Source organism: Sceloporus undulatus, chromosome 3 (assembly GCF_019175285.1).
Source record: "Sceloporus undulatus isolate JIND9_A2432 ecotype Alabama chromosome 3, SceUnd_v1.1, whole genome shotgun sequence".
In the NCBI taxonomy this organism is placed as follows: Eukaryota; Metazoa; Chordata; class Lepidosauria; order Squamata; family Phrynosomatidae; genus Sceloporus; species Sceloporus undulatus.
Window position 1 is genome coordinate 142,604,894 of NC_056524.1, and position 25,691 is coordinate 142,630,584.

At 37.7% G+C, this 25,691-nt stretch overlaps 1 protein-coding gene across 1 annotated transcript in view; it reads left to right on the forward strand.

Annotated features, from left to right (window-relative positions):
- UVSSA (UV stimulated scaffold protein A) overlaps positions 1-25,691 on the forward strand; it is a 64,104-nt gene that overhangs the window by 33,793 nt on the left and 4,620 nt on the right. Inside the window, exons 9-13 of the mRNA XM_042458432.1 lie at positions 10,248-10,425; positions 10,925-11,062; positions 13,775-13,958; positions 17,459-17,570; positions 20,921-21,110. Of these exons, the coding sequence (XP_042314366.1) occupies positions 10,248-10,425; positions 10,925-11,062; positions 13,775-13,958; positions 17,459-17,570; positions 20,921-21,110 (802 nt within the window). The remainder of the gene's footprint in view (positions 1-10,247; positions 10,426-10,924; positions 11,063-13,774; positions 13,959-17,458; positions 17,571-20,920; positions 21,111-25,691) is intronic.

The window sequence follows — 25,691 nt, forward strand, 5'->3', positions numbered from 1 at the left end:
TAATTTTAATGCAAAATTTCCCTGAGCCCTGAAAATTCTTTCAGTGGTTCCTCCAGTACAAAAAGATTGAGAAACAGAATTTTCCTGGCCAGATTCATCCAGAGAAGTGCCTTCCTCTGTTGCTAAGAGCATGCAACCTTCCAGAGATCACCTATTGGATTTCCATGGCTGAGTAGAGATTTTAGTCCTGGTCTCCCAGAGTCCTAGTCCGACATTCAAACCACTATGCCACAATTACTCTTAAAATAAGGTATAATAGGAATATATGTTTCACATAATAATGAATCAGATGCTAAACTCAGAAACTATAAAGACACTAACAGAATAGAAAACTTGATGTTTCCTATTAGGAGTAGGAGGCTGCCTTTTTCCGAGTCATTGGTCCATTTAGTATAGGTAACGGACAGTGGCCTGTTACAGAATGCCCAAATAAAGCTGCTTCGGGTCTCTTTGGAGGTATGCTATTTAAATGATGCATCTGTCCTAAGAGTCCGGAGGTCACGCCAAAGCCACACTCCATTCCTAAGCACTGGAGTGCAGCTTTGGTGCAGCTTCCAGATTCTTAGGATGCATGCATCATTTAAACAGCATACCTCCCAAAGCAGCTTTATTTTGGCAGTCTGTAACAGGCCAGTGTCTCTCCAAGGTTTCAGTCTGGACTATTTCCTAGCCCTAAATGAAAATACTGGGGATTGAACCTGGGATCTTCTGCATACAAATCATGGTGTTTAAATGTACTCACGGGTAAGCCTCACTCATTGATATTAGACTATAAATGGGCTAGATGAAAATAGTCTTTGAAACAAGCTTCAAGAAGACCAGGCAAGAAATGGGAGCACTGCAGATACAGCACCTATCTTGTGAAGAACAGAAAATGTTGAGGGCACTTTGGGAAATTTGTTAGTGGTTAGTAAATTGTTGAAATTATTCTTAATAGTCATTTATTCTTCCTCTGTTGATGAGATAATAAATTTCATGAGTGGTATAAATCAAACTTGGATAAATTATTCTCAACGCTTCCGTCTTGCGTGTCAGTCTTCTTCAAGGGTTTTGCTTGTTTGTTTGTTTCCTACACTAATTATTATTTAACTCTTTGCTTCTTTCACTCTCCCAGTTTATGTATAATTTCCCTTTTCCCTCCAGAATCCTTCTGTTTCATTTTTAAAAGAGGATCACAGACATAAAAACTTTTGTGAGCCAGTGTGGCATAGTGATTTGAATGTTAGACTATGACTCTGGAGTCCAGGGTTCGATTCCCTGCTCAGCCATGAAACCCTCTGCGTGGCCTTGGACAATTCACATGCGCTCAGCCTCAGAGGAAGGCAATGGCAAACCACCCCTGAACAAATCATTCCAAGAAAGCCCCATGATAGGTTTGCCTTAGGGTCACCTTAAATCAGAAACGACGTGAAGGCACACAACAACAAGAACAGTGTCTTTACAGTTCCTATCAGACCTGAGCTGCTTTATAAATAAGAGATTGTGGTTATGATGAACTCTTAATAGTGATTTCAGTGAATATGGAATCATTTATACACAAAATCGTCAGATAATTCCCAAATTGACCATATCTATACTGTTCTATAGTGTATTACAGATAGGACTTGAAAGAAAAATGTTGTCATGTGGAATATTAGCCAGCCATGTCTTTTTCCAGTGTAGTCTGTTCTACTACCCAGTTTTCTGTTTTGCCTAACAGAAATTAAAAATGCCCAGTCTTCACTGAGCTCAGTTTTTTGTTTTGTTTAGTAGAAAGAAGTGTCTCTTAAGTTTTTTCTGCTCTTATAAATCTCAACACAGCTGAGTTCATTACGTTTGTGAAGGAATATATATTTCTACGAGACTAATAGTGCGAAGGATGTGATAGGCAAAACCCGAAGAATCACATAAACAGTTATCTCAGAAGAATGAAAATCAGTTTGTGTTAAGGAATATGTTGTGCATGTGTGCACATGCGTGTATCACTGTTCTTCAGAGGTAGCAATGCCTAAAGTTTTCCTTTGAATTCCAGCCTTTATTAACAAACCTTCATGTATTCTGAGCTAGCTGGGCTAATGCAAAAAGAAAAAGATGGGTGGGAGTGAAACATTTCTCAAATGTTTTTATTCATATTATTTACATTCTAAGTCTCCCTCCATTTTCAGTTAAATATATATTCATGTTACTTACTTTTGATTTTCCTAAATTCAAAAAAGGCTGATGGAACATGTTCTTTTATTTCCTCTGAATTTTCATTGAGGAGCTTTTATCTTCCCCTAATCCCACCATTTCTGTCAGGACATAATCTCTTTCTCAAATTTACATTTTAATTACAAGGCCAGCTGAACTAGCTAAAATCAATAATGTCAGCATTCAGCAGCCTAACTTTCAGCTGAAACCCCAGCCTCTCTATTTCCTACTATTGATTTATCTCTTTAACACTGTCTACTTTATTGCTTCAGGCAAATAGGTGCCATTTGGTCAATTTAAACAAAAGAGGAGGAAACCAGAGGATTTAGACTTTAATTTTTTTCTTCCTAAACAAAAATATTTGAACAAATATGAACCAAGTATTTTGCAAAGGTATTATGAATGATTCAATTTTAAAGCCCCATTCTGTTTCTGAGGTAGAAGTGCTTTCTGACCAGTCATTGTCATTTGCAATGGGGAAGTATTTTTAATCTTGTATATGTAAAATACGTTTTATAACCAATCATTTCAGTTTAGTTTATTTCCAACCTGTTTAGCAATTAAACAATATGATTACCATTTGATGTCATATTTCCCTTTTTAATTGCTTACAGTGATAGGTTCTACTTGCAGATCTAGTTGCAGTTGCTTTGTTCCATTCTTTTTACCTTCTGTATCTTTCTCCAGTTGGTTTTGTTCAAAGAATTGCAAAAGGATAGTCTATAGTGTTTAGAGGAAAAAATCTGGATATACAGTTACTTCACTGATAAATACTTGCATACATTAGGAAGAAGTATATGACAAATTAGCACAAAGCTTCTTGATAACATGCCTGCCCAAATGAATATTCCATACATATTAATGACACAATTGAATAAATTAACTCTGCCTGTTGCCTTATAGCATAGATTGGGGTGGTATGGCCCTCAAGATGTTGTTTAACTCTGTCTCTTGTCAGTCCAAGCGAGTGTATTCAATTTTAAGGATCATGAGAGTTGTAGTAGCATGGAGATCTACATGTTCCCCACCCTGGCAAACATTTCTCTTCCAAAATTTTAACTGGTGATTTTCAACAGCTATGTAGTTTAGTGTAATGTAGAATAGTATATACATTCTCATTTTGATGAGCATTAATTATTGGGAACATTAATTATTTGGATGTACATTAACGTTAGGAAATTCTTCTTACTGCTACTAGTCAGGTACCTTCTAATCTGGTATCAGTTTCTGGTCAAGAGAAGTTGAAAGTGCCTTAGACTTTGGGTTCTTGAAGATTCTGTGAACTGGTTTACTGATGTATAGATACTATATGTTGGATTGTAGATACAGCCTCCTAGGCAACAAGGTTGTAGTATGCAAAGGAACTTGTAGCACCTTTGAGACTATGGAGTTTATCCCATGGGATAATAAATTGATTTACCTCTCTCTGGTTTAAAGATTAATTCGGGCGTAATCCTGATGTTATCAGAAGGTTTTTGCTGCCAATTTGCCACCCGAATACAGCCCAGGTCCATCCCCACTTCCAGGAGTGCTCTGCATGGCTTTTTTCAAATCCAGGAGTTTTGTGAGTTAAGAAAATAGTCACGATGAGCGCTCCTGGAAGCGAGGATGGACCCAGGCTGTATTTGGGTGACAAATTTGGTGGCAAAAACCTTCTGATAACATTTGGATGCCACCCAAATTAAGATTTAAAATGGATAGCTGTTAAGTGATTTGTTACGCCATAGGATAAGCTTATAACTGAAAGAAAGAGTTGGTAGAATGATCTTCCATAGATTTGAGCCTACTTATCCTTTTAAAAAGTTTGATATCAGTTTTTCTGAGTTGATATGTCAGTATGTGGTCAGAACTCTTAGATCTCCTCTGAGGGGGACTGCTGCTAGACATGGCAGAAATTGCTTTTCAGATATGAGAAGCTGAGACAAGAACCCACAAGCATCTGGATTCGGCTGTCATGGTGACATCAAGTCATTGTCAATGGGTGAAGCAGAGGGACTAGAGAGACCTTTGCTCATTGTTGTAACATAGCCACCATAGGGGAATAAAAAGTGCACTTTCAGCTTCCTTAAATTAACCACCAACATGGTGATCTGTTAAGGAAACTTGCCAATATATTGGCACAAACTACACTTCATTCTACAAAGTTTACTTCTACAGAAAAGAACATTGTGAGAGAAAAAGCCCTGACTGTTGTTATGGACTTTTATCTGCTTCACAAAGTTTTAACAGTGCTCTAAAATAGCTTTTTTTCTAAATGCATCTGAGGAAGTAGATTGAGATCTATGAAAGCTCATGCTGCCAGTTTCTTTCTTTCAGTTAGTCTCAAAGGTGCTACAAGATCTCTCTGTGTACACCAAGGGCCCTGGTGGCACAGTGGTTAAATGCCTGTACTGCAGCCACTCACTCAAAACCATAAGGTTGTGAGTTCAATCTCAGCTAACGGGGCTCAAGCTTGACTCAGGCTTGCATCCTTCCAAGGTCACTAAAATGAGTACCCAGCTTCTTGGGGGCAATTAGCTTACAGTTGTAAACTGCTTAGACACTGTTAGTTCAGTATGAAGCAGTATATAAATGAAGCTGTTGTTGTTGTTTGTTTTGGTTTTTTTCTAAATACTACTGAGAAAAATAACATTGATTGATTAATTGACTGATTGTAAATAGAGATGTTGTGAGGAATTAATTACTGATTTGTATATTACTAAGAACTAGACAGGACCTTAAAAAGTAAAGATACACAACCAAGCACCAAAGTCAGAATCATCCAAGCCATTGTATTCCCCATCACCATGTGTAGATGTGAGAGCTGTACAGTGAAGAAAGCCATCAAGAAGACAACCAACGCATTTGAGATGTGGTGCTGAAGAAGAGTACTGAGGATAGTATAGATATCCAAAAAGACAAACACACGGGTCCTTGAACAAATCAGACTTGAAATCTCCCTGGAAGCCAAGATGATCACATTGAGCCTGTTGTCCTTTGACCACATCATAAGAAGGCATGACTCATTAGAAGAGACAATAGTGCTAGGAAAGGTAGCAAAAGGAGAGGAAGACTGCATGCCACATAGACTCAACCAGGGAGATAATGGGCCTGAATTTATAGGATCTAAGCAGAGTGGTAGAGGATGGGGGGCATGGAAAGGCCTCCTCCAGAGGGTCACCATGAGTCAGGGTCAAGTTGAGGGACATTAACAACAAAAACAAAACATATTTACCAGTTGTGAGTTGATGGGAAAGAAAGACTTATCAGAGAGAGAGGGAGAGAATGTTAGTTACCTGCTCAGTAGACTAAACATCATGACGGAAGTTTAAGAACACAGAGCGGAAGTGAGAATTATTCCTCAAGAAAAGAACAAAACCACAGAGAAAAACTTGTAGAGGGCAGAGGTGGAAAACTGGTGAAGCACTCTACAGAGACACCTAAAGATTAAAAGGACACATTGCAACAGGAAATTTTTGGCTCTTCTAAACATTTGACAGCTGTCAAAAGATGGGCAAATTCCAGTGGTGGGAAAACAGAGAAGAACTTCAGTAGATCTACCAATGAAGATACCCCAAAAGAATTTATGATCGATAGAGGAAATTCACTTGATGAGGGATCAGATGAAATGGTTAATTCAGATTTGCAAAGGAATTTTAAAAGGAGTTGAAAGCAGAATTCAGAGAAGGTTAATGCAAGATACTGTATAAATAAAACAACTCAGATTTCAACCAGATATGCAGCAGATTAATGAAAAGCTGACATCTTTAGAAGGAAAAACCACAAGTTTGGAAGAATTTGCTGATAAGATACCAAATAGAGAAGCAGACCTGGATTCAATGGCTTTGATTGAACTGTGGCAGAGAGAAAAAGCATTAACATTTTGAAGTATAGAAGAACAGCAAAAAGAAAATATTTATCAAAGAATTGATGCTTTGGCAGATTTCCTCAAGAAAGAGGAAGGGCCCTTAATGTGGCCTAAAAAGACAAGCTGTTTGCACTGGGAGTTTTCTGAAAACCTCAGTGCAACAGCCGGCAAACTGCACAACCCCACATGCTCCTTTCCTGCCGCTGCTGCCTTGTCCACTCTGATGGACCTTGAAGGCCTGCAGCCTGTGGTATTTATTGCAAGAAAACGCCTGGCCACATAGGCGCCTGGTTTTCCCCATTATGGGCTACAGGGGGAATCTTCAGAGCAGAAATGATGGCAGGTAAGAGGCACGTGGTGGCAGCATGTGTGCATGCATGTGAACACCCGCCCATCACTGTGCTGACCCAGGGACAGAACCAGGTCAGAACCATGGACAGCATACCATGGGGTTGGCCCATGCTATCCTGTCCATCTTTATAGGCCCTTAGAGATTTGATTTTTCCCACTCCACAGTTGATTGTTATTTCCTTGTACAATATTTTCTGGCTCAATCAATATATTTACACCTAAATATTTCATATTTTAATCCACAATTTCAGTCCTTATATAGTTTGAATTCTTTTTTGTCCCCACCAATCAGTGTTCATAAACATTATTTTTAATTAAATTTAAGCCCAGAAACTTTTTGAAATATTTCTAATAATTTAATCACAGCTTGACATGGTTTCTGGATCATTATCAGAGCATCATCTACAAATAAATTCATTTTCAACTCTTCTTTATATGTTTTGTATCATTTTATCTCTCCTGCTTCCCTAATCATATTGGCAAACAATTCAATTGGTAATATAAATAGTAGGGAGGAAAATAGACATCCCTACTCCACTCCACTTTTAAATCTAACTTTTAAAAATTTCTCTCCATTTACCATAATGTATATCTCTGTATCATTATATACTTCTATGGTAGTGTCACTAAACTTTTCTCCAATCCAAAATTTCTACAAATTTTATAAAGATATTCACAATTTATTAAATAATAAAATAAAAAAACTTTATTTTTATCCCGCCTTTCCACAGATCAAGGCGGCGTACAACAATGGGGTTGCGTCCCCAGAACAGACACATAGCGATAAAAACAGTAAAAAACAGCATCAATATACAATAACATTTCCAAGCCAATTCAATATAAAATAATACAATTCATAAAATTCATGCCGGCAGGACAATGCTGACCGCAAAAGGGGGGGGGGGGGGAAGCATTTTGGGGCAGAGGTCAGGGGTAGGCCTGCTCAAATAAGTAGGTTTTTAGCCCCTTCTTAAATTGGGCTAGGGAGGTGGTTGAGCAAAGCTCAAAGGGCAGCGAGTTCCAGAGGTTGGGGGCCAAGATGGAAAAGGCCCTCCTAGAAGTGGAAATATATTTCCCCTCTGGAACTCTTAGCAGAATTAAACACTTTATAGCATCTAATTTCATTAAAACTAACTTATTTTTATTTTATTTAGCATGATATATTAAATATGTTCCTTTCTGGTTCCTGAATTCATAAAACCAGATTGTTCTTCTTTAATTACATTTGGTAAATATTTTTCCTAATCTATTAGCTAATTTTTTTGTTAAAAATTATAGTCTTGGTTACTTAATTTAATAGCATGATAAGATTTAGGGTTGACTGACTCTTTATTAGGTTTAATTTCCACATTTTGGGGATTATTTTATTAGCTAATATTTCATTTTAAATTTTAGCCATATATTCACTCAAGTCACTATTTATACAATTTATACAATTTCTCTGTATTTCACCTAATTTAGTTTTTATATTTATTTTCTGATCCTATACTCCCTTCTCTCCATAAAGTATTTAATAGAATTTAACCAAAGCTTCTCTTATTCCCTTATCTTCATTTAGTATTTTTCTTCTACTCCCTTTCATTTAATAATCAACCTTTGCCCTCTTTTTTAAAAATAGCCCAACTTTTCATACAGTCCATACCCATGGCTTTAAAATGTTTTTTAAAACAGATAAATTCCAATAAGAAAAACCGATTTTGCCATTTTATATAAGGGACACCATTTCACAGTGCCATTGTATTTAATTAGACTTGAGCATTCACCAATTTTGGTATCCACAGGAGGTCCTGGAACCAAATCCCAGCAGATACCAAGGTCTCACTGCACTTTTAGTGTTCCATGTCTTAAGTTCATTTCTCATATATATTTGGTTTCATAGTATAATTATCTGGTCCAACCCTTCACATGCAGAGGAGGATGACCAAAATGATGAAAGGTCTGGAAACCGTGCCCTATGAGGAGCGACTTAGGAAGATGGATATGTTTATCCTGGAGAAGAGATGGTTAAGAGGTTATACAATAGCCATTTGAAGGGATGTCATACTGAGGATGGAGCAAGCTTGTTTTCTGCTGCTCCAGAGAATAGGACATGTAGTCTCTTCCAACTATGTCTTAATTCTATGTCTATGTCTTAATAATTTAATTTCTTTACTTTTTTATCCTACTGTTCTTTTATAGATATAGTCTTGTATTTATTATATTATTTTGTAACATTTCATTTTTATATATTTTATTCTTATTCTTATATATATTTGATTGTTATTTTCCATTTTTGGTTCTTTTGTTCTGTTATATGGTAAAATGGCAATAAAAATACTTATTAATAAGGTGTAGAATCATTGAGTTGGAAGAGACCACAAAGGTCATCCAGTCCAACCCCCTGCCATACAGGAACTCACAGTCAAAGCATCCCCAACAGATACCCAGCCTCTGTTTAGAGACCTCCAAGGAGGGAGATTCCATCACTCTCCAAGGGAGTGTGTTCCACTGTCAAACAGCTCTTACTGTCAGGAAGTTCCCCCTATTGTTGAAGTGGAATCTCTTTTCCTGTAGCTGGCATCCATTGTTCCGGGTCCTATTCTTTGGTGTCGCAGAAAACAAATTTGCTCCCTCCTCAATATGACATTCCTTCAAATATTTATGATTTCCAGACCATTCACCATTTTAGTTGTGTAGTATCAACTTCTCTCACCTTGATTCAATGTAAGCAATATTTTCAAATTTAATAAAATTTGCGTAGTTGAAAAGGGGAGTAAGAGATGACAAAAAATGCATTTTTGCCAATAGAGTTTTCTTTCCTACCCAAATAAAATAAGAGTGATTTCCATCTTATGTGTTTTACAACAAAGTGTGTATAGAAAGTTGTGAATGTTTAACATACTAGTAGTAGCAGAGGGAGTCAGATCAAGTTGGAAGGATAAAAACTAAGGATTCAGTGAGTATATTTTGACTGCATTCATGCAGGCACTAGAGTTATAGTACCTGCTACAAAGCTGGTATTTGTGTATGTGACAGAAAGATCTTCAGTGAATAAGTAGTCACTTGGCAGGGGTGCTTAATCCTGCTGCATCACCCAGTGTCCAGCAGTGATGGACACTACTGGACACTAATATGCACCCTCCTGCCTTGTGATGCAGGACAAGTGAGCTTACTTCTAAGCTTTTGGTAGTAGTGCCTCCACTCCCTTTTTTTAATCCACTGCTGGGTTTAAAGAGGAGGCTGTAAGGGCCACAGTCTGTTGTATCAATGTGGTAAGCATGTGGTTTACCAATTTTCTTCTGCTTCCTGGTGGACATTAATTACACTTTTTATCTAGACAGGTGAGTATAAAACACTTATCCATTAAGAGTTGCCAAAAACATTGAAGACCTCTAGTCCAAACTGAAAGATGTTGCAGAGGAATAGAATCAGATGGAGAAGGTTTAAGTGCTTGCTTCATGCTTTTGCTCTCCTGCAAATCACCTTCCCTGGAAAAAAAGGAAAACTGAAACAGAATCTGGCAGGGCTTTTCTTATTTCAGGCCACATGGATAACAGCAAAATTTCAGAATAAGAGTTCTCCTCAGGTCTTCTAAATTCACTGCCCTGTTTCTGAAGGAATGCAATATTGTTTCTCATGCTGTCTGAAAGGATAAAATGTCTGGAGATAAATTACTAATGTGGAGATCTTAGAGATGACCATACTTGAAATTTTGAGCTGCTAAATCTGGATTTGTGTAGTTACAACTAAAGCAGGATTTTGCTTCAGATGAATATTCCATTTCTGTGATATTCTATATAAAAAGCTATCCCGTTGCTGTCTTTTGGACTTTTAGGGTTGCTTCACACATTATTTGGCAACAAGTATATATTTACCATAATTGTTCCCTTTGTTTTTGCAGGTCTGGAGCCTGTGATTTCACCAAATAACTCTGGAGTTGGGACAGTAAGAAAAACATCAGTCATGACACATCAATCTCGATCTAAAAGAAATGATGAAGAATTGGATCCAACCTGTGCAGCTGCAACATGGAAAATTATCCAGGAAAAACTACCTAAATTGCAATCTACAGATGACAGGTTAATAAAAATTATGTTTGTGTGTTGTATGTGTGTACATTTGAAGTCTTCAAAAATCCATATTCAGAATCTTATTCTTACACACTTTAGAGACAAAGCAGTTCACAGAAACAGCAATGGAATAATAGCCTTCCCCCACATGCATGCGTATATTTGTTTGCGTGGTTTGTGTGTGCTGATTGATAGGGGGTTGCCACTGGACGCCTCACCCTTCCTTCTTAGCCAGTGACCTTTGAACCAGCTGCTGAGACAGGGACAGACGTACCAAAATCCACAATTTTGGACCCCAAAATTTGCCCTCGACTTATACATAAGGTCGACTTATAGTCAGGAATATATAGTATATCTTTTATTGTATTGTTTATCTTGAATGGCCAAATTAACATGGTAGATTATTTAAAAATTTAAGTACAGAGTGATATTGAAGTTATTATTCCTGATAGTGCAGCTGACATATATCTGTGCCTTCATTTTTTTATCTTTTTTCATTAACATCTAGATATTCTGAACCTGCAACCTTAAAGGAGCCTGACAAAAAACATGAAGAAGAGAAAGCCAAGGCTCCTCTTGTGCCTTTTGGGATAGACCTCTTCTACTGGGGCCAAGAACAACCAGAATCGTCTGGCAAGATTCTGAAGTAAACATATTCCACTTTTTCTTCTGAAATATTTAACACTATTTCCTTTCTGTGTGATCATGTTTTAAGGAATATTCTAGCAAGTGCTGTTTGTTCACATAGAAATATGACAATTTCTAATTCCATTCAGTGATGCAGATATGTTTCGACTAAAGGTATTTGTACTGCCTCACATTGTTTCGTTTGGAAATAGACAAGGGCTTTGTCCTTTTCTGAGTAATTCAGTTACTGTGCTCATATGCTGCCTTGTTATTTTAACTCATGTTATGAGCCTTGAGTAGCTGGAAGTTGGGTTATAAAGATTTTATAAAATAATGTATCTTGTAAATTTAGACTACATACCTGTTTTTCCAGATTATATTACAATCGTCCTGTCTTATCTACGGATTCAAGCATTCACGGATTGAAAATATTTCAAAAAAGTATAAATTTCAAATAGCAAACCTTGATTTTCCATTTTACATAAGGGACACCATTTTGCTTTGCCCTTATATTTAATGGGATTTGAGCATCCACAGATTTTGTTATCCATGGGGGATCCTGGAACCAAACCCCAGCAGATAACAAGGTCCCATTGTATTAAACAATTATCATACAAAATGGTAATAGGCCATAGCAGCTATGTTTTCATACCACAGTGGGCCCGTGGTATATGCTGGGGCTTGGTTGAGGACCCCCCCCCCCATGGTTATTAATTCATGGAGGCTCAAGTCCCTTTAAACACAATGGCATAGTAAAATTGTGTCCCAGAATGACCAAAGATGAATGTGTGCAACTGAATCTTAGCACGTCCTGAATCATCCAGTTGTCTTATATCCACAAGTTTGTTTACCCTTTTTTCATAATCTCAATAATATTATAGCCAAAATATTTATAGCAAGACCATCCATACAATTATACAACCAGTCTGGTTTTCTTTTCCTGAAGAGGTGGATAGTAAGACCTTACACCCTGCTACAGATCCTTTTGTGAATATTTTGTATAGAAGCATAGTTACAAAGTAGGGCTATAACATATTACTGCTTCACACATATGTTTTTACATTTATGTGTAAAATATTTTCTTTATATTCTCAAAACATAGTTCATACAAAAGAACAATGTGTATTTAAATGTACAGCTATCCCATTGCACACAGATGATGACAAATATTCATTTGCCACCATGTAATACGTGAAGAAGGCCTGTGATCCATAGAGAGAGACAATAGAGAGGCCACTAAATATTCCTGTTTTAGGAACTACCTTCTGCAAAGTCAGCACAAAGGGAAACAAACCATCTACTTCCTCACATTCTTTGCAACTAGTGTAACTAGAGTAAAACACATATTGCTAAGAATGTTAGTACAGTACTGTGGAAATGAACCAAATCAGTCTGGTAGCTCTGAAGGGATGCAATGAGAGGCTGAAAAGTGCAGCAGAAGTTTAATCCAGTAAAACATTTCAAGTTGTTTTTGCTGCAAGACTGTCTCCTTTGGCTGCAACCCTATATACACTTACTTGAGACTGAGTCCCAATATTTTTCGACCTCCTTCCCTGGAAAGGTAGGATTTTCAGGTGTACAAAGAGCAGCCTTGTGCTCCAGCCTTCCTTGTCTCTTTCAATATCCATCTCCTCACTATGTACATGTATACACACAGCGTTCCACATTTCACCCACATTTACACCAAGCCACACACAGAGCCTTCCCCTGTTCAACTTCATGCAAGCACATAGACTATGACATTAATTCAAATGCACACACAGCCACCCTGCAAAAAGATCAATGTGGTGCCACTCCAAGTTTTCTATTTCTGTCTTGATCAACAACACCACACAGATTACACTACAACTACAATTTGCAGAATTTGAAATTTTGTGCTGTGTTCCAGATTCTGTGTTGCATAGCTGAATAAGTACTGAAAGGCTAGCATCTACAAGTAATATAAGTATGTGTTAAGTTAGTGGGGTAAAGAATTTAATGTTCTAACTTTTGCTTCCTGTATCATTTGCAAGGAATCTAAACTGGTAAGTATTATGATCCACCAAAGGTAGAAAATATATAATATTGTGAATAAGGTATGGAGCAAGCCCTGATATTATGTTAGGACATTGTTAGGATTTGTTTTCTGCATGCCCTTCATTAATGAAGATTTCAGAAACTTTAGATCAGAATGTTAACATGGTTAAGTTTTTACATGGCTGTCTATTGGAAAAGAGGAGTCTTGTGGCACCTTTAAGACTGACTAATTTAGATTATGTTTTTGTGAACACTCCTTAGAAGAATCTTGTTTATGCTGAAATAAATGCTTAGTAAATGCTTATGCTGAGATAAATTAGACAGTCTTAAAAGTGCAACAAAACTTTTTCCTTATTTTTATTGTGAAAGAGACTGACACAACTATTTCTCTGATGCACAGATAGTTGCAGAGATTATATTGGTAATAAATAATTTTAGGAAGCTGATCCGCAGAGGAATAACTGAGAAACATAGGTGCAGACTGAAGAGACAAACATTGGATAACTTTTGGGAGGGAAAGTACTCTCAGTCCACTAGAGGGCATAAGAGGTTAATTACAAGGTTGTATACACAGCTACTTCAGTCATAAAATTATTTCAAATAATAACATGGAATATATCTTGGGGGAAATCTCTTAGAATTATTCTATAGAATGAATGAGTGTGTGTTTATGCCTTCAAAATATACACTTTTGTAATTGTGTTCTGTTTGATAGATTTTCTTCTGAGCATCGCTTTTGGGCACCCAGTGAAGTGGAAGAAGAAGTAGAAAATGAAGAAGTTGCAGAGATGCTGAAAAGCAGATACATAACATTTGCTGGCAAGTTTGAACCAGTGAAACACAAATGCAGGGCACCAATGCCTAATGGAGGACTCTGTGAAAGGCAGGATAGATTTAAGGTGGGTCCATAGTAAGATCCAGAATGTTCTTTTTGTATCCAGTATGTCATTTAATCCTTGTTTTCAAAGTCTTAGACATGTGATGTACTTACCTAGAGTTGGATGTGGATCAAAAGGACCTATGGTCAGAGCATCAGTTGTGATCTTCATTGAGTGGTCATGCTATGCAGCATTTATTTGGATATACTGTATATTGCAGAAATAAAGGCAATAATATAATATGTGGAACAATGTTTGAGCCTTTCAGCAGATTTTAAAGTAAGAATAACAACTAATTTGCTAGATTAGACCAAAGTAGCTATATAATCTTGTTAAAATATCTGTTTCCTACAGGGAACAAATAGGAATTCTTAGTAAGTTCACAAGGAGAGGATGAATTGGTGGCAAAAAATAATATGATACATTTGCATGTCCAGTGATAAGATATTCTACAGTACAGATACCACAACAAGGAAGGCCTTACCAATAATACTTGGAGAAGAGCCTTGCTTGACGAAAGTGTAGACAAGATGGTTTCAGGAGGGCGTCTCTTTAGATATTTGGTGTTAACCAAATTGCAAGGGTCCCAAGATGTTACCCACAATCAATATTTAATAGGATAATTGTATTAGTTCAATTATAGCAGCTAAGAAGACTTGGGTAACTCAATGCTGGGATCAAGCCTGTGTATTTCAGTTCCAAGAAACAGAACTCCAAAGTTCTGTTCAAAGTAAATTTACTTGCAAATTAAGGGAAATCACCCTTAATATATATACCCCACTCACTCCCATGCCAGCATTTTCTGAAGATGCCAGCCACAGATGCTGGTGAAATATCAGGAATAAATTCTTGCAGAACACAGCCACATAGCCTAAAAACCCCACAAAAAACTGTTACCTTGTGAATAGCTGGACAATCGGTGTAAATGTCTCTGGACAGTGGAGTATCGCTTCCAAAAAGAAATATTGTTGGACTTTTGTTCACTTGTATCAATGAAGGGATAATGCAGATTCCAATCTTGATTGATTTGTCCTTGGCTATGTGCTCTTGAGCTTCCCCCATGCTGATACTCCTGTCTCTCCAAATATGGTCATGGATCTTCTTATATGCTGTGGCTAGTTTCCTACACTGGAGGTGCCCCTCAGCTACATGCCTCAAACATCACTTTTGATATTAACTTGATAGTGAAAAAGAGGAGGGGTGCAAAGGGTTACCTTGGGGTAACATTGGGATCTGAAGTGAATAGAGAGTCAGTGCTTCTGGCTGCTGTGTTCTACACCAGTTACCGTTTCTAAACTGTCTTCAAGGGCTTCCTGCTTACAAAGCATTTCCATTACCCAGCCTGGAGGCTATCAGACTATGAGCCTGAGGGGTCTGAAAAGGCCTAAAATGCTCCAGGATCCTTTCCAGAAGGGGGAGTAGGATTGTAAACAATTTAGTGTTCTCCATTTAGTGTTTCCAAGAAGCGTCCCTAAACAGTTTTAGGCTGCTTTAGAATTTGAGGCAGAGTAGCAGTGGAAGCTTCTGCTTAATAAAGAAATATAAAATTAATTTTGGCTGGTGGCAAAGGTTAGTCAAGTACAGAGTAGCCAAACGGGGTTCCATGGGTAAAAAGTTTGGTGTGTGGGACCATGGGTCCTCCCTGGGTTTTTTTGGGTTTTTTTTAAACAGAATTAGTCCCGTACAGTTATTTTTAGAATAAGAAGTAAAGAATACTGATTCTCCTCAACATCAGATGAGCCACCAGCATCTGAAACTTAATATGGCAAAAATGGAGCTACTTGTCTTTCCACCTAAGGCATCTTTGCAATATTCTTTTTCACTTACTGTGGACGACCTTGTTACTAGACCTGTGAATGAAGCCCATAGTCTGGGCTTTTTGTTCGATTCTTCTTTATCATTTGTTTAGGGAGACATTTCATATCACTGACTGTTAATTTGTCATGGTGCTTATGTTTTCATTGTGTGCTTGCTGTATTACTTTAGAGATGTTTTAATTTTGTAATATTGATATTTTAGACTGTATGCTATTTGGCAGTTTTTTTATTCTTATTTCATTTTGATTTCTACTATGTAAAGTGCTGTGTAAATTCTACAGTGCTCTACAAACAAATGTTAATAATAATAATAATAATCCCAGTGATATTTGCCCCTTGTTAGCAATAGTTTTAACCTGTTATGTGTAATAGCATTAATTTCAATGAGTTATTTCCAGCCTCTGCAGCTACCTATTCATAGGCAATAAAGTTTCCATCCAGCCTCAGGATATTGGCTTTCATTCAGCCTACTACCAAAATCAAACACTGGTCCAGCACCTGCACAGCCTCGCCTGAGTTGTATAATATGAAGAAATAGAATGTCATATCTATATCCAACAAAAGACCTGGTCCAGCAGCTCACCACTATTAATGGTTTTAAAAGCCATAGAAAGATCAAGAAGAATCAACAGGGCCTACATATTCCTAGCTCTCTGCCAACTGAAGATAATCCATCAAGCTATCTACAGGGATAAGCAGATGGGCAGGAAAAGCTGGGCTGTTCCCAGTTTTTCCGAAACCAGTTGGAAACCCAGCTGTCCCCATGGCCTATTTCAAAGGTGGTCTGAACACCCACAGGCAGTCTGCACCATGTGGCTTTAAGCTACAGCTCTTGGGTTGAGTTGCCTCCCCCCCATGCATGCACATGAACATACCACCCAAGACCAGAATTGTCTCCCTCTTCCTTCTCAGCTGCCTTTCATTGGAGGCCCCATATGACCAGCCACATAGTTGCAAGAGCAATACACCATCCATACAGTGCTTCAGTGTGCCCAGTGACACACTGGTGAAGTGCAATCATGGAGGGGCCCCCTATACATGCTCCTTTCCCCTGCTTTCTTCTTTGTTGGACTGTCTGATTGTTGTATGTTTTAATTACTGTCCATTGCATTATTGGCAAGCTGCCATGTTTGTCATACTTTCGCATCATGGAGTGCATGACAAGTTGATGGGTTGATGGTGCAACTGGCCACTCATACGCCTGTATGCTCAAACGGCTGCATCTCACCAGTCCTGGGATGCATACACCAGATTGCTTCCATGCATTCCTGCACTGATGCTGTGCTGTTTATATGCATGTGTGATGATGCTCCTTTTCCATGTTAAAGTGAAGTGTCAGAGGTTCTTTTTGCTCTGGTTTTTAGCCCACAGGACAGTTACATGTCAGTTTCGTGTTGTACATTGTCTAACAGGCTTCAAGTTGGTTTGAAGCTGCTTTATTTTGTCAGGGTGGTCAATCCCCACACTATTTCAGTTCCCAAATAAGATCTGGAACCAGATAGAAAATGTTTCATTCAAGAGTATCTGGAGCTGGCCTATGCTTCTCCTCCCATGTCACCCAATAATTGTAAAATTGTCCAAGTCTAAAGAAGCTTTTTTGTGGAGTGTTTATCTCTATGTCCCAGGCCTAATTTGTTGCTAATTTGTTTTACAAAACTATAATGTGGACATTAAAAAATCATATTTCATTGTTTCATCCTGAAGTGCCCTTTTCATGGGAAAATAATCCCTCGTGATGAATGTGGAATTCCTGTTAATCAAGAGGACAGAGACAGGGAAGCAAAGAAACAATTTGAAGAAAAAGAAAAACAGCCAGGTACATATATTTCATTAAATCTTTGAAATAAATGTCAGGTAACCTTTGAATGGAGCCAGTGAGGTGTAATTGAGCATTGGACTACTACTCTGGAGACCAGGGTTCAAATCCCAGCTCAGCCATGGAAACCTTGGGCAGGTCACACTATCTCAGCCTCACAAGAAGGCAGTGACAAACCTCCTCTGAACAAATCTTCCCAAGAAAACCCAATCATAGGTCCATACGTGAGAAATGACTTTAAGGCACACAATAACAACAAAACCTTTGAATATGGCTAAGCCATTAGAAAAGATTGCAATTGATAGCACTTTTGTTTTTATATTATAACTGTTTTATAAATTAAAATTTGATTTATTTGATTTAAATATAAGATAAGAAATCTAATCCCCACCAATACCTTATTTAGCTGTGTTGAAGTTGCAACTTTGAAAGGAGCTATATTTTGTGTATATTTCTTAAATATCAAACAAGGTGTACTGTTGCTTTTAGTTGATATCATATAATTGAGTTAATCAAATGATAGGGCATTGGTAGTTTCAGTTTTTCACAGATTTTCAGTTCCTACACTATGCATTCTCAGCCAGCTATATTGTTGTTCTTGTCCACCTTCACATCATTTCCAACTTATGGTGACCCTCAGGAATTTATCACAAGGTTTTCTTGGCTGACTTTGCCTTCCTCTGAGGCCGAGAGAGAGAGAGAGAGTGACTTGCCCATGCTGGCTGTCTAGCCAGCTATTTGTGTATGCATTCGCCTTCAAGTCACCTGTCAACTTATGATGACCTCATGAATTTCATAGGATTTTCTCAGGCATGGAATACTCAGAGGTGGCTTTACCAATTCTTTCTTCTGAAATACAGCCTACAGAACCTGGGGTTCGTTGGTGGTTCCCATGCAAGTACTAACCATAGTTGGCACTGCTTAGCTTCCTAGATTAGACAGAAGCTGGTGCTTTTAGGGTATTTAGGTCTTATTGCCAGCTAAATAACATACTGTTATTGGTTCAACAACTTAGCTCAGTTACATAGATTCAGTGGTAAGATAAAAAGTACATTTAACTTCCCTTTGAATTCTGAAAGCTTATCCTAGGGTTGTTATTGTTGCTTTGAATTTTGATCCCCTTTAAAGTTTCTGACTTTTCTTGGAATTTGGATCCCCTGAAGGTTGTTGCTTTCTGAGATTGTAGATCAGTCAGGAAGTTAGTCAAAGCAGGCGAGGACTTTGCCAAACTCAAGTTATAGTGAAGAGACAAATCATAAAGCCTGTGACATGCATATGTATTTTTACAGCTCAGGCTGAACTCAGTCTGCAGAAAGGTTGCTTTGGCCCAAGCTAGGCCAAGCCTCTCTGTCATGTTTTGCAGATGTCCACATATTCCTTGTTTTTATGTCCATTTAGTTGAATGGAAAAGTATTTGAACACCTGTGATGCTACCCTATAATGATGATGAAACTTTGTTTCTTGTTTTTCAACTCAAAAATATTACATCCTAGCCAGGTGTCCACAGAGCAGAGCTGCAGGCTCTTCTGAAACGACGAATCATGAGGGATTAGGCTGACCTGCTAATCTGCAGTGTTCATCCTTTTACAATAGTTCACACAGAGGAGCAAATTATGTGCCTATTTTTTGTGTCAGCCCTGAAGAATATCTGGTTTTCCAACCCTTAGTGACTTGTTAACAAACAGGTATCAGGACAAGGTAGTGAAGGCAGCCGCTGGCCAGTCAGATGTGAAATAGTATCTCTTTACTAACTACAGTATTGATTCCACCCTACCCTTGCAAACTGTGTAATTTTCTTTTCCCTGCTGCTAAACCAGTAACAATGTATGAAGAGCTTTAGGGGCCCATCAGTGCTCAAAAAGACTGCTCTTCCTGGCATGCTATCGATTTTTCTCAAAGGCTTTTAAATTGCTCCTTCATTTTACTCAAATGCTCATTTCATCTCTACTGAACACCAGCACTTTTTCGTTGTGTTTAAACAATTGCTCCATTCACTGGGTTCCTAAACTGTGACGCCTTCTTATTTACTGGAAGATAAACTGTTTAGACAGTTTTTTTGTTAATCTTGGATTAATTGTTCCTTTATCTGAATTGTTCTGCTCTGTATTCTTTTACTTTAAAAAAAAAATCCGTCTGTGATCCGTCTAGTCTGTGAGTGTATTTTTGTTTTGCCCTCCTAGGCTTCTTCCCTAGAGTTCCATTTTCCTGCTACTTTTATGTGTAGGACTTCAATCTTGCCCTTATTGCTGTAAATGAAGCTAATAGGCTGGTTGTGTTTGCCTTTTAGAGGTTCATCAATACCCTACGCAGTGTCTTTTCAGTGTAGCACAGGTTCTCTCTGCCTGCGCTAAAAGACTGAGACCATTCGTTGCTTTTATAGTTCATAACTAGTAAAGACATGTCTGTTTTAATTAATTAGTGCTAGCAGCACCCATAGTTTGATATTACAGTTTTTATTTGAGCAGGACGGGAGGAGATATTAATAGTTTGTATAGCATAGTCCTTTTTTGCAGGATTTTGGTAAAACTCAACTTTGACTGCTTCAAGTATGGACCTATGATGCAATTAACTTATTATTGGTTTTTTAAAAAGTAGACATTCTGAAAATATGCTTTTATGCAAATTTCAACAATTTTATTTTTCCCTCTTCCTTGTTAGGTATTCCTGTTTGCATTCATTCTGATACTTCACCTAAAATCTTAATCAGAGTACACAACTTCTTAGAAGCAACGTTTTCTCTCTATTTTTTAAGGTTTAAAGTTAACAGCATCAGAAAATACTCCAGCTCTTAAATTTCAGTGTGTGAATTGAAGCACACAGGCCTGTTACAGACTGCCAAAATAAAGCTGCTTCGGGTCTCTTTGGAGGTATGCTGTTTAAATGATGCATGGGTCCTAACAGTCCCGAGGTCGCGCCAAAGCCACACTCCATTCCTAAGCACTGGAGTGCAGCTTTGGTGCAGCTTCCGGATTCTTAGGATGCATGCATCATTTAAATAACATACCTCCAAAGAGACCCGAAGCAGCTTTATTTTGGGAGTCTGTAACAGGCCACAGTCCACAAAATCAAGTGCAGAGCCTGGAACAAACACCAATGCCTTTTTCATAAAGCAGCAGGAAACAGTAGAATTTTAAATAGATTTCTGTTTTGTTTTGTTTTTTAATCTGTTTGGTTATCCCTTTTTCTTATGTGGAACATTGCAAATCCAAAACCCAAAATTGTTTAAACAATCTCAAACAGTCCTTGTAATGATTTTGTCTCCATTTTTATTTGGTTCTGGCATTCTGAAAAATGTATAGTTGTCAATATAATCAGCTGTGAAACAGGTGTCGGCATTTTCTTTTTGTCAGAATGGCAAGATCCAGAATTTATGAGAGAAATTGAAGCAGCTGCTGGAGTTGATCTGGGGTCTACTCGGTATAGTGGAAAAGGGAAAAGAGGAAAAAACAAAGGGAAGAAAAAGAAATACCCAAACTTGGTAGACCTAAAGCAACAGGCAAATACTTGTCGTTCCCGCCTGGAGAAGAAAGTTTTCAATAAGTAAGAAACTTGTTTGCTTGTTTGTAATGTTTGCATTCTTCTTTATTCTTGTAGTTTTGATTGATTATGTTACCTCTTCAGAGTGTGCTTGCTCATGTGTAATGGAAAATAGTGTCATCTGAAGCAGGAACAGGCTATAAGGCCTAAAACCAATTGTTAGTCTCAACTAGGACACATTTTCCTCAGAAGATGGCAATGACAAACCCCCTCTGAAGATATCTGCCAAGAAAACCCTGAGATAGATTTGCCTTAGTGTTGCCATAAGTCGGAAATGAATTGAAGGCATACAAAACAACAGCAACAACATAATGGTGGGCCCTTAGTATCTGCTGGGGTTTGGTTCTAGAACCCACTGTGAACATCAAAATCTGTGGATGCTCAAGTCCCATTGAATACAGTGACATGGGGTAAAACAGTCCGGCAGTAAGAGCTGGCTTCCCAGTAGCATGGGGCGTGGCATTCAGACAATGCATGCTTTCAGGCCACCAGGAAGCCATATAGCTGACTGCACATGTGGCAACTTCACAGTGTTTACATGGCGTGCCATTTACACCACCACACAAAAGAAATGTTGAAAAGCCGATGCCAACGCAACAAAGCTGGCTTTTTCCCCAGCTCAAAAAGGAGCAGCTTTCTGCCATTTCTTTTTCAGCCTGGAAAACACTGGATTGGGGCTGCATCATGTGGTTGCCGTGCCCCAATCCAGCAGTCAAAGGGGCAGTGTGACGCCATTCCTTCAGGGCCATCTGTTTTGTCCCATAGTAAAATGCGTCACTTATATAAAATAGCAAAATCAGGGTTTTCTTTTTGAAATTTATATATATTTTTAAACAAATATTTTTGAGACATGGTTGGTTGAATCTGTGAATAGGGAGAGCAGGGTGTACACATACACACACTCACACATACATGTTTTGACTTAACAGGTTCCCAATTTTTCAGCATGTCTACTCTACTTGAAATGGATTAAGGCCATGGAATCGATTGGGACTTGGCATATCAACATTTCCATTGAGTCTAGTTGACACTAATAATTCAATTTACGCTAAAAATTGTATGACCTTTTTCTTTACTAGAATACATTGTCTATACAGTTCCTAATTGTGTTTGTGTGTGTGTGTGTGCATTAGTGTGTATGCTGTAAGAGCTATAATACTAGAATATATTATCTATAATTCCTAATTATGTGTAAGAGCTTTAATTATAGAATCATAGAATCATAGAGTTGGAAGAGACCACTAGAGCCATCCAGTCCAACTGGACACAGTATTCTAGGTGAGGCCTGACCAGAGCAGAATAGAGTGGCACTATTACTTCCCTTGATATAGACACTATACTTCTATTGATGCAGCCTAAAATCGCATGTTAAGGTGTATACAATTTAGGAGTGCAGATGTTAAGGTGTTAAAATTGCCATGATTTTGTTCCATGAGTAAGCATTATGATGGTTATATTCAATTGATTGATTTTCCCCCGGATTTCATCCCAGAAATGAAACTCAAATCTATCAGAAGCATTCAACATCTTTATCCATGACTTGGATGACAGAATTGGGGGCATCGCACTGTTGACTCATGTTCAACTTGTTGTCTACTTGGACTCCCAGATCCCTTTCACACATAATCTCATTCAGCCAGGTGTCGCCCATCCTATATCTGTGCATTTCATTTTTCCTACCTAAGTGCAGTACCTTACATTTCTCTGTGACGAAATTTTATTTTGTTAGCTTTGGCCCAGCTTTCTAGTCTATTCGGGTCATTTTGAATTTTGATCCTGCCCTCTGGGATATTAGCTACTCCTCCTAATTTGGTGTCATCCGCAAATTTGATAAGTATGCCCCCAATTCTGTCATCCAAGTCAAAGATGTTGAATGCTTTTGATAGATTTGAGTTTCATTTCCATGATGAAATCCGGGGGCGAAATCAAACATCAGTTGAATATAACCATCATAATGCTTACTCATGGACCAAAAATCATGGCAACTTTAACACCTTAACATCTGCACTCCTAAATTGTATACACTTTAACATTCTCAACCACCTTAATAGCTACACATTTAAGTAGCATAATGCTTTGTAGTGTAACATTACAACATAATACCCATATACCTAGTTTTTCTTGTCCTTTCAACCCTAATCCAGGTTATATCTTTTTTTAGGTAGATACATTGTTTATTCACATTATCAATAAACAAATTCATGTGTCATTAGCCTTCTGGCATCTTATGATCTGAACATCTCCTTCTTCCTGATAATATACACCATGTGCACTGGTTGAAATGCTGTCCATGTGCAAGAAGACATTATGTTACATGTATGAGGATCCTAGTTTGATGACTTCCACAGCTCTGTCAGCCACTGCACCAAAAGCATGACAATTGCATGAAGGTGTCACCCCTAAAGGATGGTTGTTTGTATGATTTCAGCCCCTACTTAGGCCAGCCAAGAGACAAGTGGAACAAAGCCAATGCTATTAAATCAAAGAGCAAAATACCTTCTGTTCCAAAGAAAAAATATTAGCACTTGCAGTATTATATAACCTCAGAAGCCAAAATGATTCAGTTCAAGGGATGTTTGTCATTTTTAAAAAAATGTGTTCCTCTCCTTGTCTTGATGTAATGGTTGTTACGAGTAATGAAAACTCACATTGTTTTCTTCTCTTTGCAGAACAACACATTGTCCATGACAATCTTGTATTATCTAGCCTTATTTTTAGGAGTCAATAAGCCATAAAGTTATAATAAGCAGAATTTCACATCAGCTTTAGAAAATAAATTTAAAAAGTTGTTTTTAGTTTACTGTGCTTCGTGCTAATGATTTTGAATGTGTGTTAGTGCCAGGCGTGGGAATCCAATCTGTCATATTTTAATAGGTTTCATAGTTTGCAGCACTAAACAAGATGATAACCTTGGCTTTATATAACAGCCCCAAATTACTTGAAATGTACAGGTGATAAAGCCTGGCCCTAGTCTGCCAATAAAGTTAAGTGAAATTGCACACAGATCATCAGAGTGGGATCTCATTTCATTTACAGTACTGTATCTCACAAGCCAATGGTGCTAATGTAAAACCTACATGACATGAAAGTGCCAAGGCCATTGTGTCGTGCTAAAGACTCACTTTTCTCTTGCCAATTAAATAACATTCCACCTTCAGAACCATGACAGCATTGTTGCAGTCCTCTTATAGCATGGCTTCTGTAAACTCTTCATGCAGAGTTTTGCTTGAAGAGGCACTTCTTTAGTGTACAAATCTTACCTGTTGTAAACACATCATTTTAAAAGTGTCTTTTAAGAAGTATCCTCTATCTTCAAATATGTTTAAATGACCTAAAGAATGGAACAGCTGGAGTTTCAAAAATAAAACGTAACCAAGGCCGTCGTCCTCATCATCATAGTGCTCAGGGAATGTGGTGACAAGCTCAGGAGATGGTGGCCTTATTAGCAGAGTGTGGGTCATTAAAGGGTGAGCCTACCTTGATTTTGTTAAAATGATAATTACAACTATTTCCAGTATTAGAGACGGAGGGACAAACTGCTGTACTCTGAGATTCCTGTGTATATATTTTTATAAGATGGAAAGATGGATGAACAATTTAAAAAAATGCTTTCGAGCATTGCAGTAAACAAAAATACTTTATTTTTTTGAGCATAAGAGAACTGTATTCAGTTTAGCAGCCTCATATCAGTTCAGCAGTGAACTTGTACTCTTAGAGAAAATGATTTCTCAGATAATTGAATATTATGGAGTTCTCCTGCATGATACAATGCTCTACCAAGATTTTTAACATCTTCACTGTAATTTCTATCCTATGGGGTTTCATATTAACTCAGGTAAACTGACCTAAATATCCTTATATTATAGCAAGAACCAGTCTATCCCAGTTGATAAAAAAATCTTTGAAAATAATAGTGCAACTCAGAATTATTGCATAGGCTTTTTTTTAAATCATTTTTTATCATTTATCATCGAGTTGCTTGCTTTTGTCCGATCACGTGAACTTCATAGACATTAAAACACAAGAGGTTTGTAACAAGCTTTTCCCCATGTTTCACAAATACGTGTACCCTCTCAATCCAAGTCAACTCTTAAAGAATAAGATAATTTTTAAAATAACACAATGTACTTTTCAGCCTTTTACTGGTAATTTGCTGCTATCTTATCCTAACATATTTTCTCCTTTGCTGTTTTGACAAAGTCCTTGATAGCTAAGCCAAATAACCAGCTGCATTTGAACAAGAAACTTTGTTAATCAACGTGAAAAACAAAAAAAGTTGAGTAAAAGTGTGTTTGTATCAGTCCATGATTACACAGTTTAGATCCCAACCTTTCCAGCCCACAGTCTTTTCTACTTTCCCCTTTCAACTGTACAATTCTCCTTCTGCAGCTAATTAGCACTGAGTACATTTCCAACATTCCTGCTCCTGCACTCACACCTTACTTGGTTCACTCTAAAATACAGAATTATACACTTTACTATCATTACTCTATTATATAAACATGTACAAACATGAAAAGCAGTAAGGCTTCCCAGTACATCCTGTTTTCACATATTCCTGTTCACATGTTCATCCATTTTTTA